The following is a 23,422-nucleotide window of genomic DNA, read 5'->3' as shown; positions in this document are numbered from 1 at the left end:
TTTTATGTTTGAAATAGATAATATTTTGCTAAAAGAAAATAAAAATATTACTCATTTCAGAGTAAAATTTGCTGGAATTAGGGAAACTGTTATTTTGTTTCTAGTAAAAATTTACTAAAAGAAAAATAGCTTTTTTCTCAATTTTAAAAAATCTACCTGAATTTTCAGATTATGAAATGTTTTAAATATTGAATAAAAATGCAAAAAATTTGGTTTAAGTTTTTTATTTTTGAAACACAAACTGGAAAAATTCATTAAAAAAACTTTTTTGGCCGTAAGAGTTTTTCATTGTTAACAATATACACATGAATTGGTGGATAGTTTAATTCATCTGCTTTTATAGTTCTAAAATTTCCGCTCTTAGGGCCTACTTTAAAAGATAGGTAGTGATTTGTGTACCCTAAGATATTTATAAATTCACAAAATAAAAATATTTCTTCATTTATAATGAAAATTTCGAGAACTTGGTATGATACAAAGTTTGGATTATAATTAAATACAATATAGTATTTTTTATAACTTGTGCCATTTAGTTTAAAATTGGAATAGCAAACGCAATTACTGATCACGTCGGCAGAAAGTAAATTTTTGATTTCGTTAAAATATAACGACGATTTTAATTCATATTTTTCTGCGCTTAACTTGTAGGTATCATATCTAAAATTATAAATGGTTTCAGAAAAGTTCATAGTTCAATCTAAATGTAATTTTTTTATTAAATGAAGGTTACATTAAATGCAGATTATAATATTTAATAATCTCTCATTTAAAATTTAAATTAAACCAAAATATACTCATGAGTTAAGAAAGCCATATCGTCGTTGCGATTGCAAAACTGCATAAAACCAAAACGAATTGACCAAAGAAACTGAAGTTTCACGTACACTCTTTTGCAGAATTACTATTTGTTTATTGATCTCTGTCATAATATTAATAAATTATAAGTTCAGTGAAAAAATTGAGCTTTACTTTTGTAAAAAATCAGTTTTCTCTTCCTTCACCACTTATGTAGTTTTGTATATTGGATATACGCGGTATTGCTTTTGCAACGACGATATATGTACCTATGTACATATATATCTGTTACGCAAGAATTAATCTCCGTTCCTTTTGTTGTTGGTTCTACATCTCTTTTGGAAATAAGACCATCCCGTCTAAGTTTCAATAATACACTGTGGTACTTAGCATACAGATATCCACCTGGCTTTTTTCCTTTCTTATGAATGTAATATATATCCTGTGTAAATGAAATCGAGGTTAGAAAACTTTTTTTTAATAAAAATTTTAGGTTGTGATCAGACTTTAGATTCACTCGTAAATAAATCCACAATTTTATTGGCGAAAGCTTCAAATGTTTTAGGGTTTGGATGTACTTCAGCAGAAATAAAATAATTTGTAACTGTTGCAGCTAGAAGTTTCCTATACTTTGGAGTGAGACACTTTTTTCGCGCATAGTATTTCAGGATTTGTGATCCACCCGCCGACTTACTGAGTATTGCTTCAAAAGATTCCTTATATGAAGTACAGAAATGTATATTTAAAATAAATAAATAACTAAAGTAAAAGTAATAAAAAAAACATTTACCTCGCCACGATATTCATTTTCCAATAAAGCGCATGCCTCAGTGTGAATGGCTTGTGTTTTTATTCCCTAGTGAAGTAAAACGAAGATTATGAATTTTTGCATGCATATCTGTATGTGTGTATATGCACAAAATAACAAAATACCTGTTGCGCTTGCCAATTGAGCAGATTATGCTCAAAAATTACCCTTGGTCCAAACTGCGATGTGTCGATCAATGTATCCAAATGGCTTGGCTTTAGGAGCTTGAATGATTCTTTAGTTAGACCGCTTTCTATAATTGAAATGATTAGCAATAACTAAAATGAGCAAAACAAAATGTCCATAAACTTACCAATAAACACGTTCAAAAACGGTTCGCCTTCCAACTCAATTAAAATTTCTATTAATTCATCCATTGCACGACAAAATATATAATCACGAAGAAAAAAAACAATCAACTACGTATGTTCGTAAAAGCAATGAGCATTCGATAAGATAATTGTTAGTAAAGTAAAAAATAACAAAGAAGAATGTAACATCAAAATGAGGACTACGGGTTTATGTTTCAAACACATTTATAGTCATTTAAAAGAAAAGATACTCAAAAGCGATAAAATTTAATGAATTTGGAAGAGTTCAAAATAAAGAATGGTTTTCTTTATTTTAGGGAGGGAATTTTTTCTGAGTGTATGCAAAGCGCTTCGCTGAGCAATGCTTTCATATCTGGTATTTCTAATATTTATTTATTCCTCATTAATCAATCGACAATTTGATTTGTACACACTTGCGAACAATTTCAACCGCACCGCTTCTTATGCAACTAAAGATGGAAGAATTGTGAAAATAAGTCAGCCGAAAGAAGCAAAAAAAGGTGTCAATAAATTGAAATATCCATCGATATTCTAAATTTCAATGCAAAGTTTTATTTCCAACTAAATGCTCAATAATTTCAAGGACAGCAGAAATTTTTTAGCAATCTCTGTAATATTCAAATATTCAAAAGTAAAAGAGAAACATTAATCAGAAATTGTAGCGAAATAACTTTTCGATTCCCATTTGAGCATTGCTGCAACACATTTATACTGCAATCTACTCACACTCGAATACATGAACACTTGCATGCATACTTATGCATACACACATACTTATACATATACACATACTTATGCATGCATACATACTTACACATACTTCCACAATTACATTTCATAGAGTTAACAATTTATCATCCATTCGTTAAGTGAAAATCCTACTCTCCACCATCCAACATCCACTCACAACCAAAAACCATCGCCTGATGATGACATAAGGCAAGGGAATTACCTTTAGGCCTAGTCATGGCTAAATTGCAGCAGAGAATGCTACGAGTACCACTGTGAAAATGATTAATGTTCTTTTTTGTGGAAATGCCGCATTTCTTTTCCTAATTTATTGCTACCTTGGAATGGGAAAAGTTTTGCCATAGGCTGCTCGAAAAAGTAATTTTAAGGAGCTTTCTGGCATTCTTTTTTACATTAGCAGCGTCGGGTTAATAGATGTGGAACATTTCCAACTAGACTATTAAAACAAAATTAATGCACTGTCCCCAGATACTGTAATTAAATTGATAATTGCATATATTTAAGAATTAATTGCATATGAAGGGCGTTTACATCCGAGGAATGCCTACAAATTGTGTTATAAAATTAATGTTCTGTCTGACCATAAAGATCGACCATAAAACAGTTTTAAACTAGTTGCGCAAACTGGATTCAAAAATAATCTCGATGTTTGGATGACACACCAATGCGAAGCTTTGACCAAGCGGAATGAAATCGACCCATTTCTTAAACGGATGGTGACTGGGGATGAGAAATGGGTTACATACGATAATATTGTGAGAAAACGATTGGGGTCAAAGTGTGATGAAGCAGCTCAAATGATGGCCAAACCAGAACTAAAGGTCAGGAAGATTCTATTGTATATTTGTGGAACTTGAAAGGAATCATTTACTATTAATTACTTTCGTATGGCCAGACACTAAATTCAGATCTTTACTGTCAACAACTGGATCGTGTGTACCAAACGATTGACCAGAAACGGCCAGAACTGGCCAACAGAAGAGGTATTGTTTCCATCAGGACAACGGCCACACACGTTTTTGGCAGCTTGTTTGAGAAGTTTTAATGCATCCACCATACAGTCCGAAGCTGGCCTCAGGCGATTACTACTTTTTTCCCACACTCCAAAACTTATTGAGTGATAGAAAATTGGTATGAAGAGAAGATTGTGTAAATCCATTACTAGTGATTTTCGTCGATAAGAAGAGTAGGATAAGAGAGGTATTATGAGGTTACCTTTAAAATAGCAACAAATAATGCAACAAAACTGCGCATATTTTACCCAAATCGGACACTCCAACGTATTTAAAATATATTTTTGAATTTTACCCAAAAATAATGGATTTCTTTTTACCCAAACCATTATATATGATTGACCTATTTGTGGTGTGTGTCTTCATATTTTCGCAAATGGAGGGACCCATAGTTTTATGCCGTCTTCGAACGGCTGATGGCTCATTTTTAAAAAGGCTATTAAAAACAATTTTTTCGACCAATTGACCAATTGCTGTCCCGTACCCGAGATTTCGAACCTTACTTACGAGTGATAATCAGCCCATTTGGCTGCGGCAGCCGATTATACTGCACATATACAGCGCGTTAAATATTTACATGGACTTATAATATTAGCCAGTTTTCACAATTTTTTTTTAAATTTTAATAATGTTTTTATAATATGAAAATATAATTTATTCTCTTACAAAAAAGTTAAAACAAATAACAAAAAAACTAACTAACGATATTAAAATTACAGATTTATTATAAAAAATATAGATTTTTAGATAACATTTTTACAAAAATTTGTGGTGTGCAGTTTTGTAGCCCAAAATTCGCATTAATTTTTGACAATTTCGTTTCGCTACCGGTTTTGGGTGTTTAATGTGAAACAGTTGTTATATTGTGAAAATGCCCAAGACTAATTAAAATTACAGACAATTCGCTATTATTAAAGAACCATGCACTTAATAATTAAATCAATTGATTCAAGGAAACTTTAACTGAGTTTTCGGTAAAGAAAAATATTAAAAAATCGTAAAATAATTTGGGAACATAAGATTATTTTGATATAACGATGCTCTTGCTGTTAGATAATTAGTTGCATTAATTCCTATAACGCGATCTACAGCAAAAGCACAAGGTGGCGCAAAATTAATCAACCTATCGGAAGACTTATAATTTTTGCAAATATAGTCGAACGTCAATCATATTTGACTCTAGTGTATTATACAGCTGCAATATACAAGCACACAGACAGCAATGAAACACGTAAAGTTCAAAATTTTCAGTCATTCAAAATAATTTTTTTTGTATTCAGCAAAAACTTTTTTCAAAAACAAAATAGGAAAGCGATATTACAACGAAAACGCTCGATTAAGAATGCCGAGCCAATCACTTGCAACATTTTTCACAAAACATTTTTCTTATAGCGGTAGCCCCCCGGCAGGCAATGGCAAACCTCCGAGTGTATTTCTGGCATGAAAAAGCTCCTCATAAAATATCTGCCGCTCGGAGTCGGCTTGAAACTGTAGGTCCCTCCATTTGTGAAACAACATCAAGACGCACACCACAAATAGGAGGAGGAGCTCGGCCAAACACCCAAAAAGGGTGTACGCGCCAACTATATACATATATAGCGCACCTAGGAAAAGTCTTTTGAACACGAGCACGCCGATTTATATGACCATCAAGGTACGGTCTCCAGATGAAGGCAACATATTCTAACTTGCAACACACCAAAGAAATGAAAATCAACTTTAAAGTGTAGGAATCTGTAAGTTTCTTGTTAAAACGGTGAATGCAGGTAGGCAAGCGAAACGTACGGCTTTTAAAATGGGTTTCGAATAACTAAGAGAAGAGATAAACCTTAGAAAGTACACCAAGATCGGAAATTTCAACAACAGTGCTTAACATTGAGTCCTCACATAATTATGTATGTATGTGAATAAGAGATCGAGATTTGGAAAGTGATATGTGGCAGCATTTCTCTGAATTAAGATGCAGACGATGTTACCACACTTTCCTGCAACTACACAATGCCAGACTTCACCCAAGACAAAACGCTGGACTGAAAGCCAAGATTAGATAGTTTAGACATTCAAATGTATGATTGACCTTATAAAAGCCTTACAAAAAGTAGGTACATATAGATGGTATCAACTTGAGCTCGAGTTCAAGTTAGAAGCAAACAAACAGACTTCAAAGAAAACCAAAAAAGACCTCAAATCTCTAGCCAGTAGCTTTAAGGACAAAACAGAGAAGTGTTGCTGACGACATTTAAAGCAATTGACCACCGGTCGGTTCAGAAATTTGCTGCGCTCATCTGGTCGTCTGGTACTAGCGAGATATAGAGGAAGATGCTGCGAACCTGCCAAAATGACTGACTTAGGACAACCAGAAATACCTCTGGGGATGACATCTTCACAATGAGGTTACTATGCTCTCAGCTAAGGAGCATAATAGGATGCTCAGCTCATAATTCCAGCAATTATCCTGCAGGCACTTACTTAAGGCTGAGCCACCAATCAGGCAAGTCAAGAGGCATCTCTTCAAGTTAACTGGCAAGACATGATATAAACAGTTTTTATTGGGCAGCTCTTTTAACCTTCTCAAACTGCAACCTCCAAACGGCATCATTGGAGTAAAACCACCACTCATCTCATGCGAAGAGATTCAGCTGCCTAGTGAGACTCTCGTCATCTTGGCGCGGGTTAGATTGGGATAAATGGCTGCCCTTGCGAGGGGCCCACTTGAACAAATATTTAATATTCAATACAATACAGGGGAAAGGAGAAGGACGGGGAGAAGGAGCCTTGGAATTAGAGGATGATGACCATGCACTTACGACGACGGCCGACGTTGGCTAATTTACCTTCGTAATTAGCCGCTTCAAACTACTGATGCACTTCCCCAGATGTCTGATATTTAAGCCCCCAATATCTGCAGATGTAGCGAAAAAGTGAGATCTCAGATGTCTAAATCTTTGCCCGACGAGAACAGAGCAGCTAAGAAGAAGGTGATGAGATGATTCCACGTCGTCCTCTAAACAGCTTCTGCAGAACGGACTTGAGGCAATCCGAAGTCTCACCGCGTGGACACCTAATGTCGGGTAAGGATACCCACCAAATCCGAGAGCTGCAGCGTTGTTAGCCTAAAAAATGGCTTTGTTAGCCTTGAACCAACTGCGTTCAGAATATTGTAGTAGGTTAAACTCCTACCTACCCAGAATCGATCTAAACATACTCAGCATATGTCTGGCATATGGAAGCGTACCGCACAATACCAAAGCTTTTCGTGCTACTTTTCGGATCTTTTCCCAGATCCGATTCGCGCTTTCTCTAGCTATTTGAGCAACGCCGTATTTTCCAATAAGCTCCAATAGATGGGCACAGCGTATAATAAAATTCGCTTTCTTATTCTTCTTACCTGAGCCAAGAGGCCCCACTTTTTGCAAACGGCCCCTACAACCACTCAAGTCAACTGATGCCTGCTAAATCCTTCTTTTTCTCAAAGTTCTGCACGAAGTTTTGCATACAAATATTTTTACTTGCAAACAATTTTAAGTACCACCTTAGAATGTAGCTTCGACCCACATCTCTTGATGCTGAACTGTAACTTTAAAAAGTCAAAACAAAACACAAAGTGTCTTAATTTTATACGATAGCCATCGTCGTTCTACAGTCATGGAAACTAATATACCATATCGAAAAATCAAGAAGAGGGAGGAAGAATATGTATAAGTATGTAACTATAGTTAGAAATGTTGACTTTTGACTTTATGGAAATTTAAACATGTGCAAGTCTGGAATATCGTTTGCTAAGTCTCCTGCCAACACTGCATGAAACATGAAATTCAAAATTCAACATTACAACATTATAACAACCCAGAGCATATTTGCTTAAGATACAAAATTTGCAACAAATCATTAATAAGCAAGAAAAGTGCAAACAGCTAAAGTAAATGGAGCGCAATTTATGACTCAATGCGATAATACCTACACTCACACAGCGCAATTTGTTTGAGAAAAGCGCGCAAGCAGAAGCAGACAAGCAGGAACCAACAGCGAAACACATTTACATGAACATATATGAACTCGTATGCATACACATATGTATATGTCGTATATGTAAGTGTGTATGAGTCATTGCAGTGATAACAGCATATGGCAAAACGCCTCCACTTATACAGTTATTTGCTATGCCCGTGCATGCGTGCATGCTTATGCGCAAACATGCAAACTAGGAAAGTGGATCCCGGCAGGTCTAGATCCCGTAGCCTCGGAATTTCGGTATTTTATGTCCCAAAAATGCCGAAAAAAGCAACATTGACTGTTTTAGGAAATATGGGTATGAGTGAAAGTATTTGTTTTTGTACTCTTTTTAATATAAACAGTTACATTGACTTACTTGATTTTTTATTTTAGTATAAATGTGGAAGACTCTGAAAGACTCAATCACATCTGCTGTTTCACTAACAGTTGGAAAAACAGTAAAAAACGAAAAATCGGATTGGTTTGATGGTGAATCCAAAAGAACCATAGAAATGAAAAATGAAGCTAGAAACAGCTGGATGAATAAGAAAACCCATAGAGCGGAAGAAGTATACATATATCGAAAATAGAAAAATTACAACAAAAATCTGTCAGTAGAAGAAAAGGGAAGCCTTAAATAAAAACCTACAAACTATTTGTGAGGATTTTAGAATAAAAGAAACTCACAAATTTTGTAGCAAAGTGAAACCAGAAAAGAGAGGTTTTCAACCACGCGTCAAATTATGTATATAGAAACAAGAAGGATGAAATACTTGCTGACTCACGAGAAATAATGGAAATATGAGTGGAGCACTTTAAGGAGCTGCTCAATGCCGGAGAAATAGTTACACCTGCAAACAAAGTCGTTTCTCATGTAGAGAGTCGTTGTCTGGGCATTATAGAGGAAGATCAGGACCCATCCACATTAACGGTAAACCAAATGGAAATTTTAAATCTCCTGGAGAAGACGAGATTACGTGCGAGCTCTTGAAATATGGAAGCGCGGTATTTATGGCAAAATTACATAATCTGATGACGCTGATATGGAAAGACGAAATGATGCCTAGTGAATGAAAAACGGCACTTAAAATACCAATCCTTAAAAGTGGCGACAAAACAAAGTATAAAACCTACCGCGGAATATCGCTTTTCAATACAGCATATAAATTTGATGGCGAAAATCGTCAACAAAAGGCTTATTAGTTATGCCGAAAAAGTTTCACCAGAATACCAATGTGGCTTCAAACCCAGAAGAGCGATGATAGATCCAATATTCTGCCTAAAACGTTTATGGAAAAATGCTTTGAGCACAACATCAACCTACACATGCCGTTCATTGATTTTAAATAAGCATTTGACAGCATTTGTGGTTGTATCATACTTAACAGAACCACACAAATAAAATATACGCGTACGTGGATGATATTGCGATAATCAGCAAAAACTTTAAAGCGTTATCAAATGCTTTCTGTGGTATAATGGTATATGGATAAGTTCGTGCGGTTTTACAACAGATGGCGTAACTTGATTATTATTCCATCGATCCACATTTCCAAACATTCATTGGAGAGCTACTGTCGTAAGGCACAAACGTCAGTATAAGTTTTTTATTTGAAGCGTAAACAACAATATTTTTACCACACTTGAAAATGTCGAATTTCGTGCCAAATAATGTGTTTTTGCGGGGAATTCTTTAATATGAAGAAAAAAGCAGCCGAAAGTCATCGTATCTTGGTGGAAGTTTATGGTGAGCATGCTCTAGCTGAGCGAACGTGCCAGAAGTGGTTTGCACGCTTTAAAAGTGGTGATTTTGGCCGCGCCGCCAAAGTTCATGGATACCGAATTGGAGGAATTGCTCGATCAAGATCCGGCTCAAACGCAAGAAGAGGTTGCAAAAACTTTGGGAGTTGATCAATCAACCATTTCCAAACGTTTAAAAGCCATGGGAATGATCCGAAATTCAAATTTCGAAAAAAACCGCACGAACTTATTCATAGACCTATTAGAAAAGGCAACCGGTAAATTCTTTTAACAAGGAAAAAACAAAATATATATTGATGTCCAGAAAAAATGATGCGGTTCATGGTACAATCAAACTCGGGGCATATGGATTTGAAGCGGTAAAAACTTTCACGTATTTGAGGCTTAAACTAAGCCACGACAACGCAGTGAGCATCACAATCGACGAAAATCGAAGCTGCTGAACAGACCTTGCAAAATTTCGTTATATAAATCTATACTACAACGAGTTCTTTGCCACGGATTTGAGTCTTTGGTAATAAGTGAAAAAGTCAAAAACAAACTGCAAGTATTCGAGAGAACAATTTTGCGGCTAATATTCGGTGCAGTCAAATACAACGGCGAGTGGCGTATAAGATGGAACCATGAACTGGGCCAACTTATAAGAGCGAAAATTGTTGAGCGCTTTATCAACTCAAAAACTAAGATGGCTAGGCCATACCATGAGAATGGACCACACGAAAGCTCAACGAAAAATAATTGACACTAAACCATTTGCAGCGAAAGCAAGAGGCAAACCAAGACCCAGATTGAGGAATGAAAAGACGACATGGAGCGACACAAGGGCAACAACTGGAAGGAATCAACCAAGGTTCGGAGCAAATGGAGACATTTTGTGCAGCAGGCTTAAGCTCACATAGAGCTATAGCGCCAAATGGTGATGATGATGATAAATGAATATGCATTAAAACCTGCTGCCCTTCTTTATTCAGTATTCAATTGTACGAGAATAAAAATGTCTGAATTTCTCTCAGGTAGTAGTCTGGTCAAATAATCATTTTTTATAGACATTTTTTAGGAATTTTTGGAGTGAAACTTCTTAGACGTCGATGGGCGAGCGAGAATGGAGAGTAAAATTTCAAAGCATGCAACGTTTTGGGCTATGCAACGTAGAGGAAAAGGAGTGAAAGAGCTATACCTTATATATATTATATCTGAGATAGACTTTAGACTATTTTTCCTGAGTGTTTCCTTGTGGTTGTTAATTTCCAGTGAGAAATAAACTGCCTACTTTTTGGCGCTTGTTTGTTGGTGCAAACTTGTAGGAAATATATTTTTGGTGCCTACTTTTTGGCGTTATATTTCCTTGGTGCCTACTGCTTGGGGCCTTTTTTGGTCCGAATTTTTTCGGCGTTTTTTTTGTGGTGCCTACTTTTTGGCGCTTCTTTCCGTTTTCTGGCTAGTGCTTGTGCGTACTATAAAGAGCTATCCATTCCGGCGCACAGTGCGGCCGATTCCCGAAAAGCTGGCCAAAACTCAAAAAATTAAGTAATTGATTCAAAATTTCTTACTCGGGGGTTGTCGGGGTCGCTGATTACGAATTTGATCTTAAAATTTTGAAAATCCACCCCCTTCCACCCCTATTGGCCACCCCCTCACGTAAAATAGCGTATATTCAAGAACATAATCAAGATGCATGTAAATTTATATGTTTTCGGGGTCGCAAGGTAGCAAGTGGTAGCAGCTGAATCTTGTTTTATTCAGTAACCATTACTTTTTTGAGTAACCTTTAATAGGTTTCAAAGCAGCATATGACGGCGTTGAATTACTATACAGTTTGAAAACTCAAATTTTATAAAAAAAATTGCAAAAAATGTATCTACGTATTGCTGCAGCTAAAAATTTTGTGTCGAGGTATTGATATGTACTAAAGATTTTTCGTATTTTACTAACCTTCCGAAGATGATTCCATTTGGTTTTGTTCAATTTACTCCATTACAAAATCTTTCAAATGTGTACAACTTTCACTATTCATCGACAGTAATACGATGCTCAAACGAAGGCCACGTTGCGACTGAAAATACAGAGGATACTTAGGGTACAGGACGTTGCTATGAACGGTTTTCACTACTCAAGGCATTACTGTAGCCAACCCAAAGACAAAAAAACTCTATCTAGAAACTTTTTTTCGACTTTTGCCCAGCTTTTTGGGAATCGGCCGCACTGTGCGGCGTCAGATTTATTGGTATTGCCTTGCGGTAATTTGTGCCGTTGCTGCGGTCCTGGAATTGCTGCGTATGAGCGGGTGATAAAACGCTCGGAGTAGTGCCGGCTGTTGCCACCGGTTGTGTCCGACGTTTACCTACACCGGTCGACCCTTCTCCGTTTTTTGTAAATTTTATATATTTGTTTTCTCTGCAAATACTGTGAATTTATTTACATATATATTTTCTCTCTTACTCTCATTCTCTCTCGGGTCTCTCCCTCTTTCTTTGACTGCCTTAAAAGTTTCACCTCTGTTATGTGTACTACGCTACACGCAGTGTTTTTTAAAGAAAATAATATGCGGTCGTTTTGATTTTATAGTATGTTATTACTGACCTCAAAAAGTGCACACAAACAATTTTTTTTGCTTTTGTATTGAAAAGGAAGGAAAAAAGTCCTTTTTTTAAAAAGTCCACCATTTTTTATTAAAAAAAAAAAGTCCCATTGTAGCACCTGCCAGAATGACAAGCCACAGAATAATAATCAGTTTAACTTTTTCGTTAAATCAAAAATAAATGTAAAAAAAATTGGTTTTGTGCACTATTTGAGCTCAATAATAACATACTATAAAATCAAAACGATCGCAATTCATCATTTCCTTAAAAAAAAAATCTTAAAAAATATCTATAAAAATGAGTATTTGACCAGACTACTACCTTCAATCAGAAAATATGTTTACTTCTTTAGTTTTTTATACATCGATCTGTTTTATGTACACAACGCCGAGATTGTTATCCTGGCACCACATATTGACAAGTTTTTAGGATTTACTTACCTATAGATTCTTTTTAATTGTAATTTTTTTTTTTTGAAGATATAGTTCATGCTATAACAAGACCTAAGTTTCAAAGCTTCCATCAGATTTATAATATAATATTTGGAAAATTTTTCATTAAAATCTCAAACTTTTTAATTAGAATTTTTGAGTAAAATTTGGGTACTTTACGCAAAGTAAAACATTTAGAAATTTAAGATTCGCATAATATGTGAAAAACGAAAAGAAAGATTGTTTTTAAAATACCACTTTTCATAAAACTTAAATTTTCTTTCAAGATTCACTATAAATTAACATTTCCGTGCACATTTCGATTTATAAAGCATTTTAAATTTACTTCAACAGTAACCCATTATATTTTAGTACAATGAGGTACAAGTTTTAATAACTCTTTCCCTAACCATCTTTCGCATTTTCTCTGTAGAAAAAAGCTTCGTACATTCGTTATATTATATAAAAAGCTACTCAAGTTAAGTTGCTGCAAAATAATGAATACCCAAATCCCGGGACTAATTCCGCGATCCCCCGAAAATCACGCAAAAATGCACACGCCTAATAAATATGTATGTGCATATGCAGGTGCAAGCATATGTGTTACTAAATGTGGTTATCTATGCATACCGAGTTGCTTTAGCAGCTCGTGCGCCTATAAATATGCCTTTGCTTAACCGCTAGTGCCCCCCACAGCAGATGGTTTAGATTGTAAACGGTTTGAAATATGTATGTATGGGTCTACTTACATTATGGGTGTGTGTTATGGATGCATTGGTCGGGGTGCAGGGGGTGTAAAGTTAACGAGATGGCGTGGCAACTTTGGAAAAATCGATGTGCTGTTACAAATTGGGGCTTATTTATATATTTTGTCGGTATATACAAGAGCCAGCTAAAGCGGGGTGTGTGGGCAACAGGATGATATAGTAAAATAGTTGAGTGTTACCGTTATACAGGTGCAGTTATTTAACTTATTTATTTAGCATTTCTTAACACAAGAATTTTCTTTTTTGTCAAATTTGTTGTTGCCGCGCTTCAAAAGCCAGAAATGATAAATTCATGACAGCGCATGTATTTTATTAAAACTTAGTGCAAAGGAATTACAACGTGAGTATTTCTAATAGCCTTGAAATTTTTGTTGTTGCAGAAGTATTTTTGCTGAGATAAAGTAAAGTAAAAAAAAGTTACTACAAAACCATTGCCAGTGGCATATCAAAACGTGTTCGCCTAGTCAGGGCCGTGGAGAGAGTATTCGGGCCCCGGGGAAAACTTGATATGCGGGCCCTTTCAAATTTTTTTTTTATTTATCAAAATGCGTATAATGTTATAGTGATATAACATTTAAACATTAAAAAACTCATTGATAAAATTTTTGATAGAATTAATTATGAAATGTTGATTAAAATGAATTTTAGAAAACTCTTCAGCAGATCTGAAATAAAAAACGCAGCTGAAAAAAGTTAAAATTTTTTATTCATTTTGTGAGCCTTACAAATATTTGAAAACGACTGCCACGATGCTTAGAATTTTGCTTTTCTTGCTTTAGCTGAGGCAAAAGTTCTTATAATATCATCGAAGTCGAGTTTCCTTGCTAACTCAGATTCCAAATACAAAGTTGCCAATCCTGTTACTCGACTCTGAGTTGAACAAGAACGATGGTAGTCTTTGATCCTTGATAAAGCGCTGAACGATCTTTCGGCGCCGGCAACCGATACTGGCAGGGTGCAGAATATTCGCAAAGCAATGCAGATGTTCGGGAACAGAGTATCCAAGTTTTTAGCTGTGATGGCATTCAACAAGTCGAACGGAGGCATACAACATTCCAAATTTCCAGTAAAATTCGCCTTGACACATCTCAATTGAGATTTCTTCCGACACATCAGAAGGGTATTTTTTAGCAAAATTGAAACTAGTCATGTTGAATATTTATGTACACTGGATTGTCTTAAATATTCAAAATAACTTGTTTTATGAAGTATCTAAAATGCGAAAAGTGTTCACTTGTTCAGAACGTATATGTTTTAAACTCAAAATAATTAACAAGATTACCAAAAAGTAACGTTATTTCACACAGCAAACTTTTCTTGAAAGGGGCCACGCATTAGTTGCCGAAACATAAAAAAATAAAATAAAAGTGTGAAATTGACTGGGGGAACGAATTTAAAAAATTATTTATATAATAACATACCCAGTGAAAAATCAAAAATTTCTAGTCTATAAAAAGTATTATTGCTATCTCTACATTTAATTCTTTATCAACGTAAGGACAAATTGCTTTAAAGAATAACTACGTTTCAAAATTGGTCTTCATTTAAAATACAACTATCTAAATTTAATCTAATCATCACTATAATTATGAATTACCTTATAAATCAGTAGCATAAAATGTTCCATTTTAATAAGAGCTCAATAATATACACTTTTGTATCACCATATTATATTTATTCTTCGTAATCGTGATCATAACATTCGATATGGTGACACCAAAAAAAGTCTGTGACGGAACTCTGGTAGAAGTATTATTTACTAATATATATTTTTTCAAGCAGGAAATTTCTTGGAATTACCCTCAAGTCTGGGCCCCTCTGAAAACTCCGGGCCCGGGGGGAAAAGTACCCAATCCCCCCCCCTCTCGTCGGGCCTGCGCCTAGTTGTTCAAACTCAAAGCGCACAAAGTAAGTGCAAATGTTACAAATTTTGGTGCAAAAGAGAAGCCAATTTACGACTTTTGCCTACTCAACGACATGCCAAACTGTCACGTGAGTTTGACGGCTTACGCGTTAGCCGTACGCTAATATTCACAGCTGACATTCGCACATTCCCTGAAATCAGTTCCGTTTCCTTCGCTGCGATTGCCTGTGTTTCAATTTTATCCATAAAAAGCAAGTAAATCGATTTTTAATCAACGAGCTTACGCTTGATTAGTTTGATTACATAAAAAAAGCCCCCACTACAAATGGGTGCATATGTGCATGTGTATGTAAGTATGTGTGTACAACGTATTTTAATGGTACCATATACATGGGTGGGTATTTTTTAACCCAGAGATCAATTTTCTGTCAAATGTGGCACACACAAAGCTCTGCGGTTCAGTGGTTCAGCGCCACCGCGACACATTAAAATTTAACGCCACTACGGCCGCCAGCACTTTGCTCAATTTATCGCCGCTTTTATGGCACTATTTTTTTTCGTTTAGTTTATGCTGCATGTTTTCGTTTTATGTTGAATGAATAATTTCAGAATTAATAATTTAGTGTACAAACTGGTCGAACGCCATGTAAAATATAGAGCATTTTGCGCTTGTGAGTGCTTCAGGGTATATTTAAATATCATAAAAAAAATATTTTTATTAGTTAAGAGTTTATTCCGTCATCAGTTTTAAGAAATTTATGAAACAATGATACAGTGACTTTATTGGGATGTTATATGGTCTTAAAAGTCTATTAGTATTAGTGTCGCTACAAAAGAGACTATTTTGCATATTAATATAGCCACTGAGCCAGATTTGAGCTGCATCCACAAACATACAGGAGCATTGAGCAAGGTGACTGCGTACTGCAATTCACTAACACATTTTAACGATATTCGCATTGCCATCTTTACTTAACGACAATTTTAACGATTTTCCTATCCGGCAACCCATTTCATAACATGTCGATTATCGCAAACTAAACGACAAAAATTTGTTTGTGGTTAAATTGAACGGGAAAATAAGAAATCATAGCTTGAATTAAAATTTTTAAATTCCATTAACAAAAGCGGGAAGACGGGAATATGTTCTTTGAGTATTTGTCTTATGATTTATCGCGTGGAGAGGAGATGGTGAACCCTCAAACAGTGAATCGACGTTTACTCCAGGAAGTGGACACTCAATTTCATTTGTCTGCAGGGAAGTTCCAAAACCTAGTCCGCTTAACTTCAGACCTGACTGAGGCCCTAATTTTTCAGGTTGAACGTCATCTTAGAGACTCCAGACTAACACCGATTTCGATTGAAAACAGGCCAATCTCATAATTTTCAAGATAATTTAATTCTAAAGTCTGCTCTTATATTACCAAGTTCTAGCTGCACTGCGATTTTTTGCAACTTGGTGTTATCAACGACCCGTATGACATGAGCCAGATGTCCGTTAGATGAAGCAGAAATAAGTTTCCGCCCTCATAAAAGAGGTGTCGCTGCTGATACTATTTTGGTGTTCGTTCTAGTAATATACTGGTGAGTTGAAGGTGTATATGTGAAGTCTCGATCGCAGTAATTGACATTCGTTTGATGCGTAAAGATCCCTTTTTATCTGACAACAAAAATGTCTACGTTCGTCCTGAAAACACTGCATTTGCGGAAAGTCATGCTTCATTATTACCTTTTAAAGAAAAGTGAAGCTGTATCGTGACGTATATTAATCAATATTTACGGTAATCACGCTCCACCAAATATGACTTGTAAAGAGTGGTTTCGATGCTTCCAAAGTGGCAATTTCGGCGTGAGTGATAAAGATCGCGAAGGGCACCGAAAAAATTCGAATATTCTCAACAAAAACAATTATTGGATGAAGACGCATGTGGCACCCTTGATGATATGTCTAAAGAGTTGGATGTGCACAGATCAACCGTCGGTAAACGTTTGCACGCGATGGGTCCAGAAAACCGGTAACTGGGTGCCACATAAATTGAAGATGAGGGATATCGGGACGTTTGGTAAAGTGTGAGATGCTTATTGAATGGCAGAAAAGAAGAGGTTTTCTGCATCGCATCGTCACTGGCGATGAAAAATGGATCTATTATGATAACCCTGACCGTCGAAACTGTTGGAAAAAATATTCATGCTTCAAAGGTTATGTTGTGCATCTGGTAGGATTATAAGGGTGTTATTTGAACTCATTATGAACTCTTTAAACCATCTGAAACCATCACTGGCGATCGTTACCGACTGCAGCTAATGCGTTTGAATCGAGCTCGCAAAGAAAAGCGGCTGGAATGGGACGGTAGACATGACAAACTGATTTTGCTGCATGACATCGCCATGCCACACGTTACTAAATCGGCCCAAAAATATTTAGAGGGACTGAATTCGGAAATTTTGCCCACCCGGCGCATTCCCTAGGTGTTGCACCTTCGGATTATTATCTGTTCCGATCATTGCAGTCAACTCTTATTGGAGAGCGGTTCACTTCTTAGGAGAGCATCACAAACTGGCTCAATGAATGGATCAAGTCAAAAGAACCCGAATTCTTTGTAAGAGGAATCCGTATGCTGCCTAAAATGTGGAGTAAAGTTTTAGCTTCCAATGGCACATACTTCACTTAATATCGTGCATTGTTTAAAGAATTCGTAACTTTGGTTAAGAAAGGACGGAAACTTATTCACAGGCCAATAGATGCCCTTAACCGTTCCATGTGTAGCGCAAAGGCGAGGTTTCCTATTACCAAGTGGAGCGGCAGGCTACAAAAACAATTTTTGATTGAATTGCTCAGCAGTGGAGCGGCTTTTTTGATATCCTAAAGAAGAAATATCTTATTTTACTACTAATTGAAGAAAGACTCAAACACATAACTATTCGCTCATTTTGATATTTAATTTGACAAAGATGCCACTCTCTATCAGTTTGAATAAAAAGAAGAAGACAGCTGTTCAGTGTTAGTCAACAGAAGTTTGTAAATAGCAAAATCGTTAGTGCAAATGGCAATTACTGTAGCCAAAAATAATAATTGTCGAATCGTTAAAAGATCGTTTATCGCACTACAGAAGTATAGAAACGAACAAGCAATGGAGGGTGTAAAAGCCAAATAAAGATTTCCATCACTGAAAATAATTTTTTTTTTATTTTAATTTAGTTATATTTTAATTTTTTTGTTGCATTTTAAATTATTTTATTATAATTTTTATCAAAATTGGGCGATTAATTTTGCTTGTGAAAACACGTATATGCCACTTTGAACTCTTTATACGGTTGGGTAGGTGGTTGGTTTAAGTGGTGATTCATCCAGAATCCAACTAGCGCTTCCGCACCATTTTGTTCCCATATCCTCGTTACCAACCCCTTATTTACGGCATAACTATATCCAGTCTGAGCGGCTTCAGAACCTTATTAGGTTATTGACATCCAAGCCAGACAGTTGTTCGAGACTCTCTAACCGCGGTTTGCCCAGGTTTAACATTCTGTCCTTCCATAGGGCAGGGCATTCACAGAGGAAATGGAAGATTGTTTCCTTTTTCTCCGGTTGTTTACAACTATGACAGTATGTGTTGTGAGGGATACCCATTTTGGCTGATTGTTCTCCGACAGAGCAAAAGCCAGTTATGACTGCCGTGAGTCTCCAGGTGTCCCGTCGTTTCATTTTCATCACTTTTGACGGTTGCTTAAGGTTGTAGGTGATTTAATTTTGCATGTACCCTGGCATTCTACAATCCGTGATTTGATCTTTTTATATGACCTGTTCCTTAAATTTTTAAGTTGTTTTAAGTCCCTTATATGCCGATTTTTTTTTGCTGTATTTAACTATGTTTCACTATGATTATTTTTACAGACATTTTTGTCAAAAAAATTTTTTGTTTCATGCTAGATTTTTTTCAGAGCTACATTAGGTGCCTTGGCTACGGCTTCTTCTAAACGTATCACATTAATTTACTTATGCATCACAGCATCACATTTGCAGCATGCGCTCAAGCGGTAACGCTTTAACCCTCCGATGTTCATATGGGTCTGGCCAGACCCATTCGATCTTTAAATGTATGTAGATCTTTTATTTTTAATATCTGAGGCTTCTTAGTCCATGACTTCCTAAAATGTAGTGTGCTAAACACAATGAAGTAGCAAAATTAAGATTTTTGCTATATTTGTTGTAAAAATAATAATTTTAAACTAATTTCGTTAATTAAGCTCACATGGGTCTGTGCAGACCCATATAAGCCTCTCATGTAAATTGCTTAACCGTTAGGTGTAAACAACTAAACTGTTAGCGGAGGCAGCGGCAGAGATAATTTTTTAGTTGACATTTGAAAATTAAAGTGAACACGTATTTTTTTAATTAGTGGGAAGTGTTTTTTTAAATAAAATGGAACAAGTGAATACGGATGAAGTTGATGTGATGACGCGTTTGCTTCGTAAGGTAAGTGCAGCAAATGTGAGTCCGGAAGAACGTCAGCGACTTCAGGCACAAATTGAAGAAATTATGGGACAGGAGTCCGATCCATTTGAAACAAGTGGCGACGTAGAAGATGATGAATATTTTCCCAATGAAGATGACTTCAGTGAAGCATCAGATATAGAACAGGAAATCGAGTTAGAGGCTGTTCTGGATGAAAACCATGATGATATTGAGGATTTGTATAGAGAAGCCTTCGCCCTTCAGGCTTCAACCACAATGGAATCATGCAGCACATTTATTACCCAGGGTCTTATATACAGGTCAAAAGATGGTAAGATATGGAATTTAAATCCTCCACCACCTGGAAGGCCTCCTTGTCACAATGTTACACCTTTTACTCGTAAAGGGCCACTACGAGGAGCGTCACCGAGTCATAAAGCTCTTTTCAAGCTATTGCTGTCTCCTGAAATCGTAAGTATCATTGTGCGGGAAACCAACAGAAAAGCCGTTGAAGCGTTTCGTCTATGGAATGAAAAGCATCCCAGTAATAAACAGCGTTCTTGGGTAATGACTAACGAAGACGAAATGTATGCTTTTTTTGGGATGCTACTTATTGCTGGTGTATTCCACTCGAATTCTCAGCCAGCGAAAGAATTGTGGGCCAGTTACAATATGCCAATTTATAAGGTCACTATGTCATTGAATCGGTTCAAGAGCTTAACTACTTTCATCCGTTTCGATAACAGTGGTGCTCGTGCTGAGAGGTTGAAGCAAAGCAAATCTGCTGCCCTGGACGATGTATGGCTCATGCTGATGGCCAATTTAGAGAAAGCATACACTCCGGATTGTCATGTAACCGTCGATGAACAGTTATTTCCATATCGTGGGCGCACTCGATTCACCCAATATATTCCGAGTAAGCCGGCAAAATATGGCATGAAAATGTGGTGGATTTGTGACTCTGTTTCAAACTACCCTTTGAAAGGTATAATTTATACCGCAAAACCACCAGGTGGCCAGCGAGAAACGAATCAAGGTGAACGGGTCATCATGAAATTGATGGAAAATTATATGGACATCGGTAGGACTGTTTATGCTGACAATTTTTTTTCAACATACAACTTGGCAGAAATGTTGATGGGTCGTAGAGCGGCTTTCGTCGGTACCGTAAGAAAAAAATAAGACCTTCATTCCGCATGAATTGCTTAACCCGAAGCGTGATGTTAAAAGCACTTTATTTTGTTATCACAATAATAATATCGCTCTGTGCTCGTATATGGCAAAGCCGAAAAAGCCAGTAATTATGTTGTCCACTGCCCATTACCGTCAAAGCACCGATCCATTGAAAGGACTCCAGCCGATCAAATTTTGGACTACAATAAATTTAAAGCGGGGGTAGATACAATGGATCAAACGTTGACTGGCTATTCGTGCAAACGCTCGACAAACCGTTGGCCACTGGCAATGGTTTATAATATGCTTGATATTGCCGGTTTGGCCTCATTCATCATCTATGACGAGCTGAATCCGGCAAAGCAGAGTGATAAGAGGCGCTCATTTATCATTGAATTGGCACGGCAGCTAGTTATCCCACATATGACGAAACGGGCGACTAACCCATTAGTATGGAGGTTTGCTCATATAAGACAAGCAATGAATCTTTTCAATATCAAGGTGAGTATGAATTATATACACACCTACATATTATGCACTTACCGCATCATAAGGCACCGAACATCGGAGGGTTAATATTTATTGTTTTAATTTTCTTTTTGAGCCCCTCTCATATGGCATTTTTTTTAAATTAAACAGTCTATATATTACTTATATATGTAAATATGAGTACACATAACAAAATATTTTTTATATTTTTACTTTCCCCATTTATTACGGTTTATAATTTTTTTAACGCCGCTCCAATTTTTATTTTTTGTTTATTTTTTTATCTCAAACCCTTTTCATTGGCAAACGACATTCAAAAAAATCACTGTTTGTCACATTTATACTCTTACGTACATATACATACCTATTTACATATACTCGTACGCATGCACCTGAGCACACACAGGCATGCAAAAACAAAATAGCACGTCAAATCAAGGGAGAGACAAAAAACACGCCTAGCTTTGGCAATAAAACAGTTGCTTGCTCGGAAAATGCAATTTTCGCTCTTCAATAATTTTTAACAAAAAAATGGATTTATGTATGTATGTCAGTAGTACGCATAAAATTCACATGTGTTTTCAATAATTTATGGTTGTTTGATTATTTTGCTGGAATGCGCAAAAAAACAAAATCAGAAAAAGTAAATATTTTCAACGACTTTCAAAAGAAAAATGACTCATTTAATTAATATTATTTTAAATAGCAGAAAAACGATGCTATTACATATAAACGGACGTGATGATATACTGACATATGTACCTTATACATTAATGCATATGCATACCACCTAGGTCGAAAAGTTCCCGGAACAATCGCCAAGTGACGACTTTCTTAGCTTGACTCAACTGTGATTAACTTTTCTACCAAAATATTAGCGCCATTGCTTGACATTTGCAAAAGTTACGCCTTCTTTAGTGGACCAACCTCAGTGCTTTCGATTGTTTACAGTTTTAAAAATGGATTTGAATTTGGTACAACGAGTTTGTTTTGAATTTTGCGTTAGAAATGGATGCAATGGCGCGAAAACTTTAGAAATGTTGGGTTGCTCTAATGAACGGCACGAACGTTTCAGAAAAGAGTTTGATTGTGTATTGCTCGTCAAGCCACTAGCGGCAAGCAATGGAATACTGCGCTGTTGTCACCTTAGTCATAAAAAATGCGATCAACTCCGCAATCTGGCCCTAGATTATGAGTGCACTGAGAGGTTTCACGGTGCCAAGATACCCGCAACAAATCATAGCAAGCCACAAGGCTCTTGCTTTGTGATACCATTGGGCAGACACCGTCGAGCACGGCTAAGAAAGAAAAAAGGCTGCGAACAATCGTTCGGATTGAAAATTGCAGATGCGGTGGGAGCAATCTGATAAAGGTGGGTAGGCCTTTGAACTGACTCCAAACAATACGAGGTGGAATGAGTAAAAACACGGAGAAATCGAATTTTTGTATTGGTTACTGGACACGGTTGCTTGAAAGCATACTTACAAAGGTTCGATCTTGAGAACGACCCGTACTAGCCGCAGTGCCCCGAAAACCAAGAAACGGCGAGGCATATATTATTTCAATGTCCGCGGTTTATTAATGAGCGAAATATGCTTGAGAAAACGTTTGGTGAAAACATAATTGAGTTAAATCTTATCCCACATATCTGTGAAAACGAAGAAAACTGGAAAATGGCATGTACAGTAGCCGCAAATATCATGAAGAACCCGGAATAATATGCAAAATATGATCGTAGATGCGTAGAAAAAGTTCCTTAGCAATGTACAGAACAGAATGACAGCAACAGAAGATTTAGTACTAATATACTCACTACGAACTCCTAACGTACCACTTAAGGGTAAGGTTCTGAGAGGACATACCGTAGGACATAAGGGGGATTTATTTGGATTAAAGTCCCACACCACGATTTGGGAAAGTATATCAATACAGAATCCAACTAAAACGTCCTTCTCGTAAGCTCACATGCCAAAAATACGATTTACTGAAGGGACAAATCGGAGTGGAATAATGAAGAAGAGAATCTAAACCTTAGCGAAAGTCGTGATTTGCATTTGCAAAATGCTGAACGAGCTAGGAACCAGAAAAAAGCAAAAGAAAATTCAAAAAAGTATTATGGATTCACGCTTTATTAGCAAAAAGCTCTTTCTTATCCTAAACTTTCAGTTTCGTTAGCTTATTATGAGCGAAATATGCAACTTAGGTTTTTATAAT

The 23,422-nt window shown here is 36.3% G+C and overlaps 1 protein-coding gene across 1 annotated transcript; it reads left to right on the top strand.

The window, feature by feature from the left end:
• Nucleotides 1-19,630: 19,630 nt before the first annotated feature.
• Nucleotides 19,631-20,011, top strand: LOC129245294 (uncharacterized; the record flags this gene model as incomplete). The annotated part of the gene is made up of 1 exon (XM_054883374.1): nt 19,631-20,011. A coding segment is annotated over exon 1 (381 nt), but the record flags the coding sequence as incomplete, so codon positions are not given.
• Nucleotides 20,012-23,422: the final 3,411 nt, after the last annotated feature.

Source organism: Anastrepha obliqua, chromosome 4, assembly GCF_027943255.1.
Source record: "Anastrepha obliqua isolate idAnaObli1 chromosome 4, idAnaObli1_1.0, whole genome shotgun sequence".
Lineage (NCBI taxonomy): Eukaryota > Metazoa > Arthropoda > Insecta > Diptera > Tephritidae > Anastrepha > Anastrepha obliqua.
The sequence above is the reverse complement of the archived record's forward strand: the minus strand, read 5'-3'. Positions and strand labels throughout refer to the sequence as shown.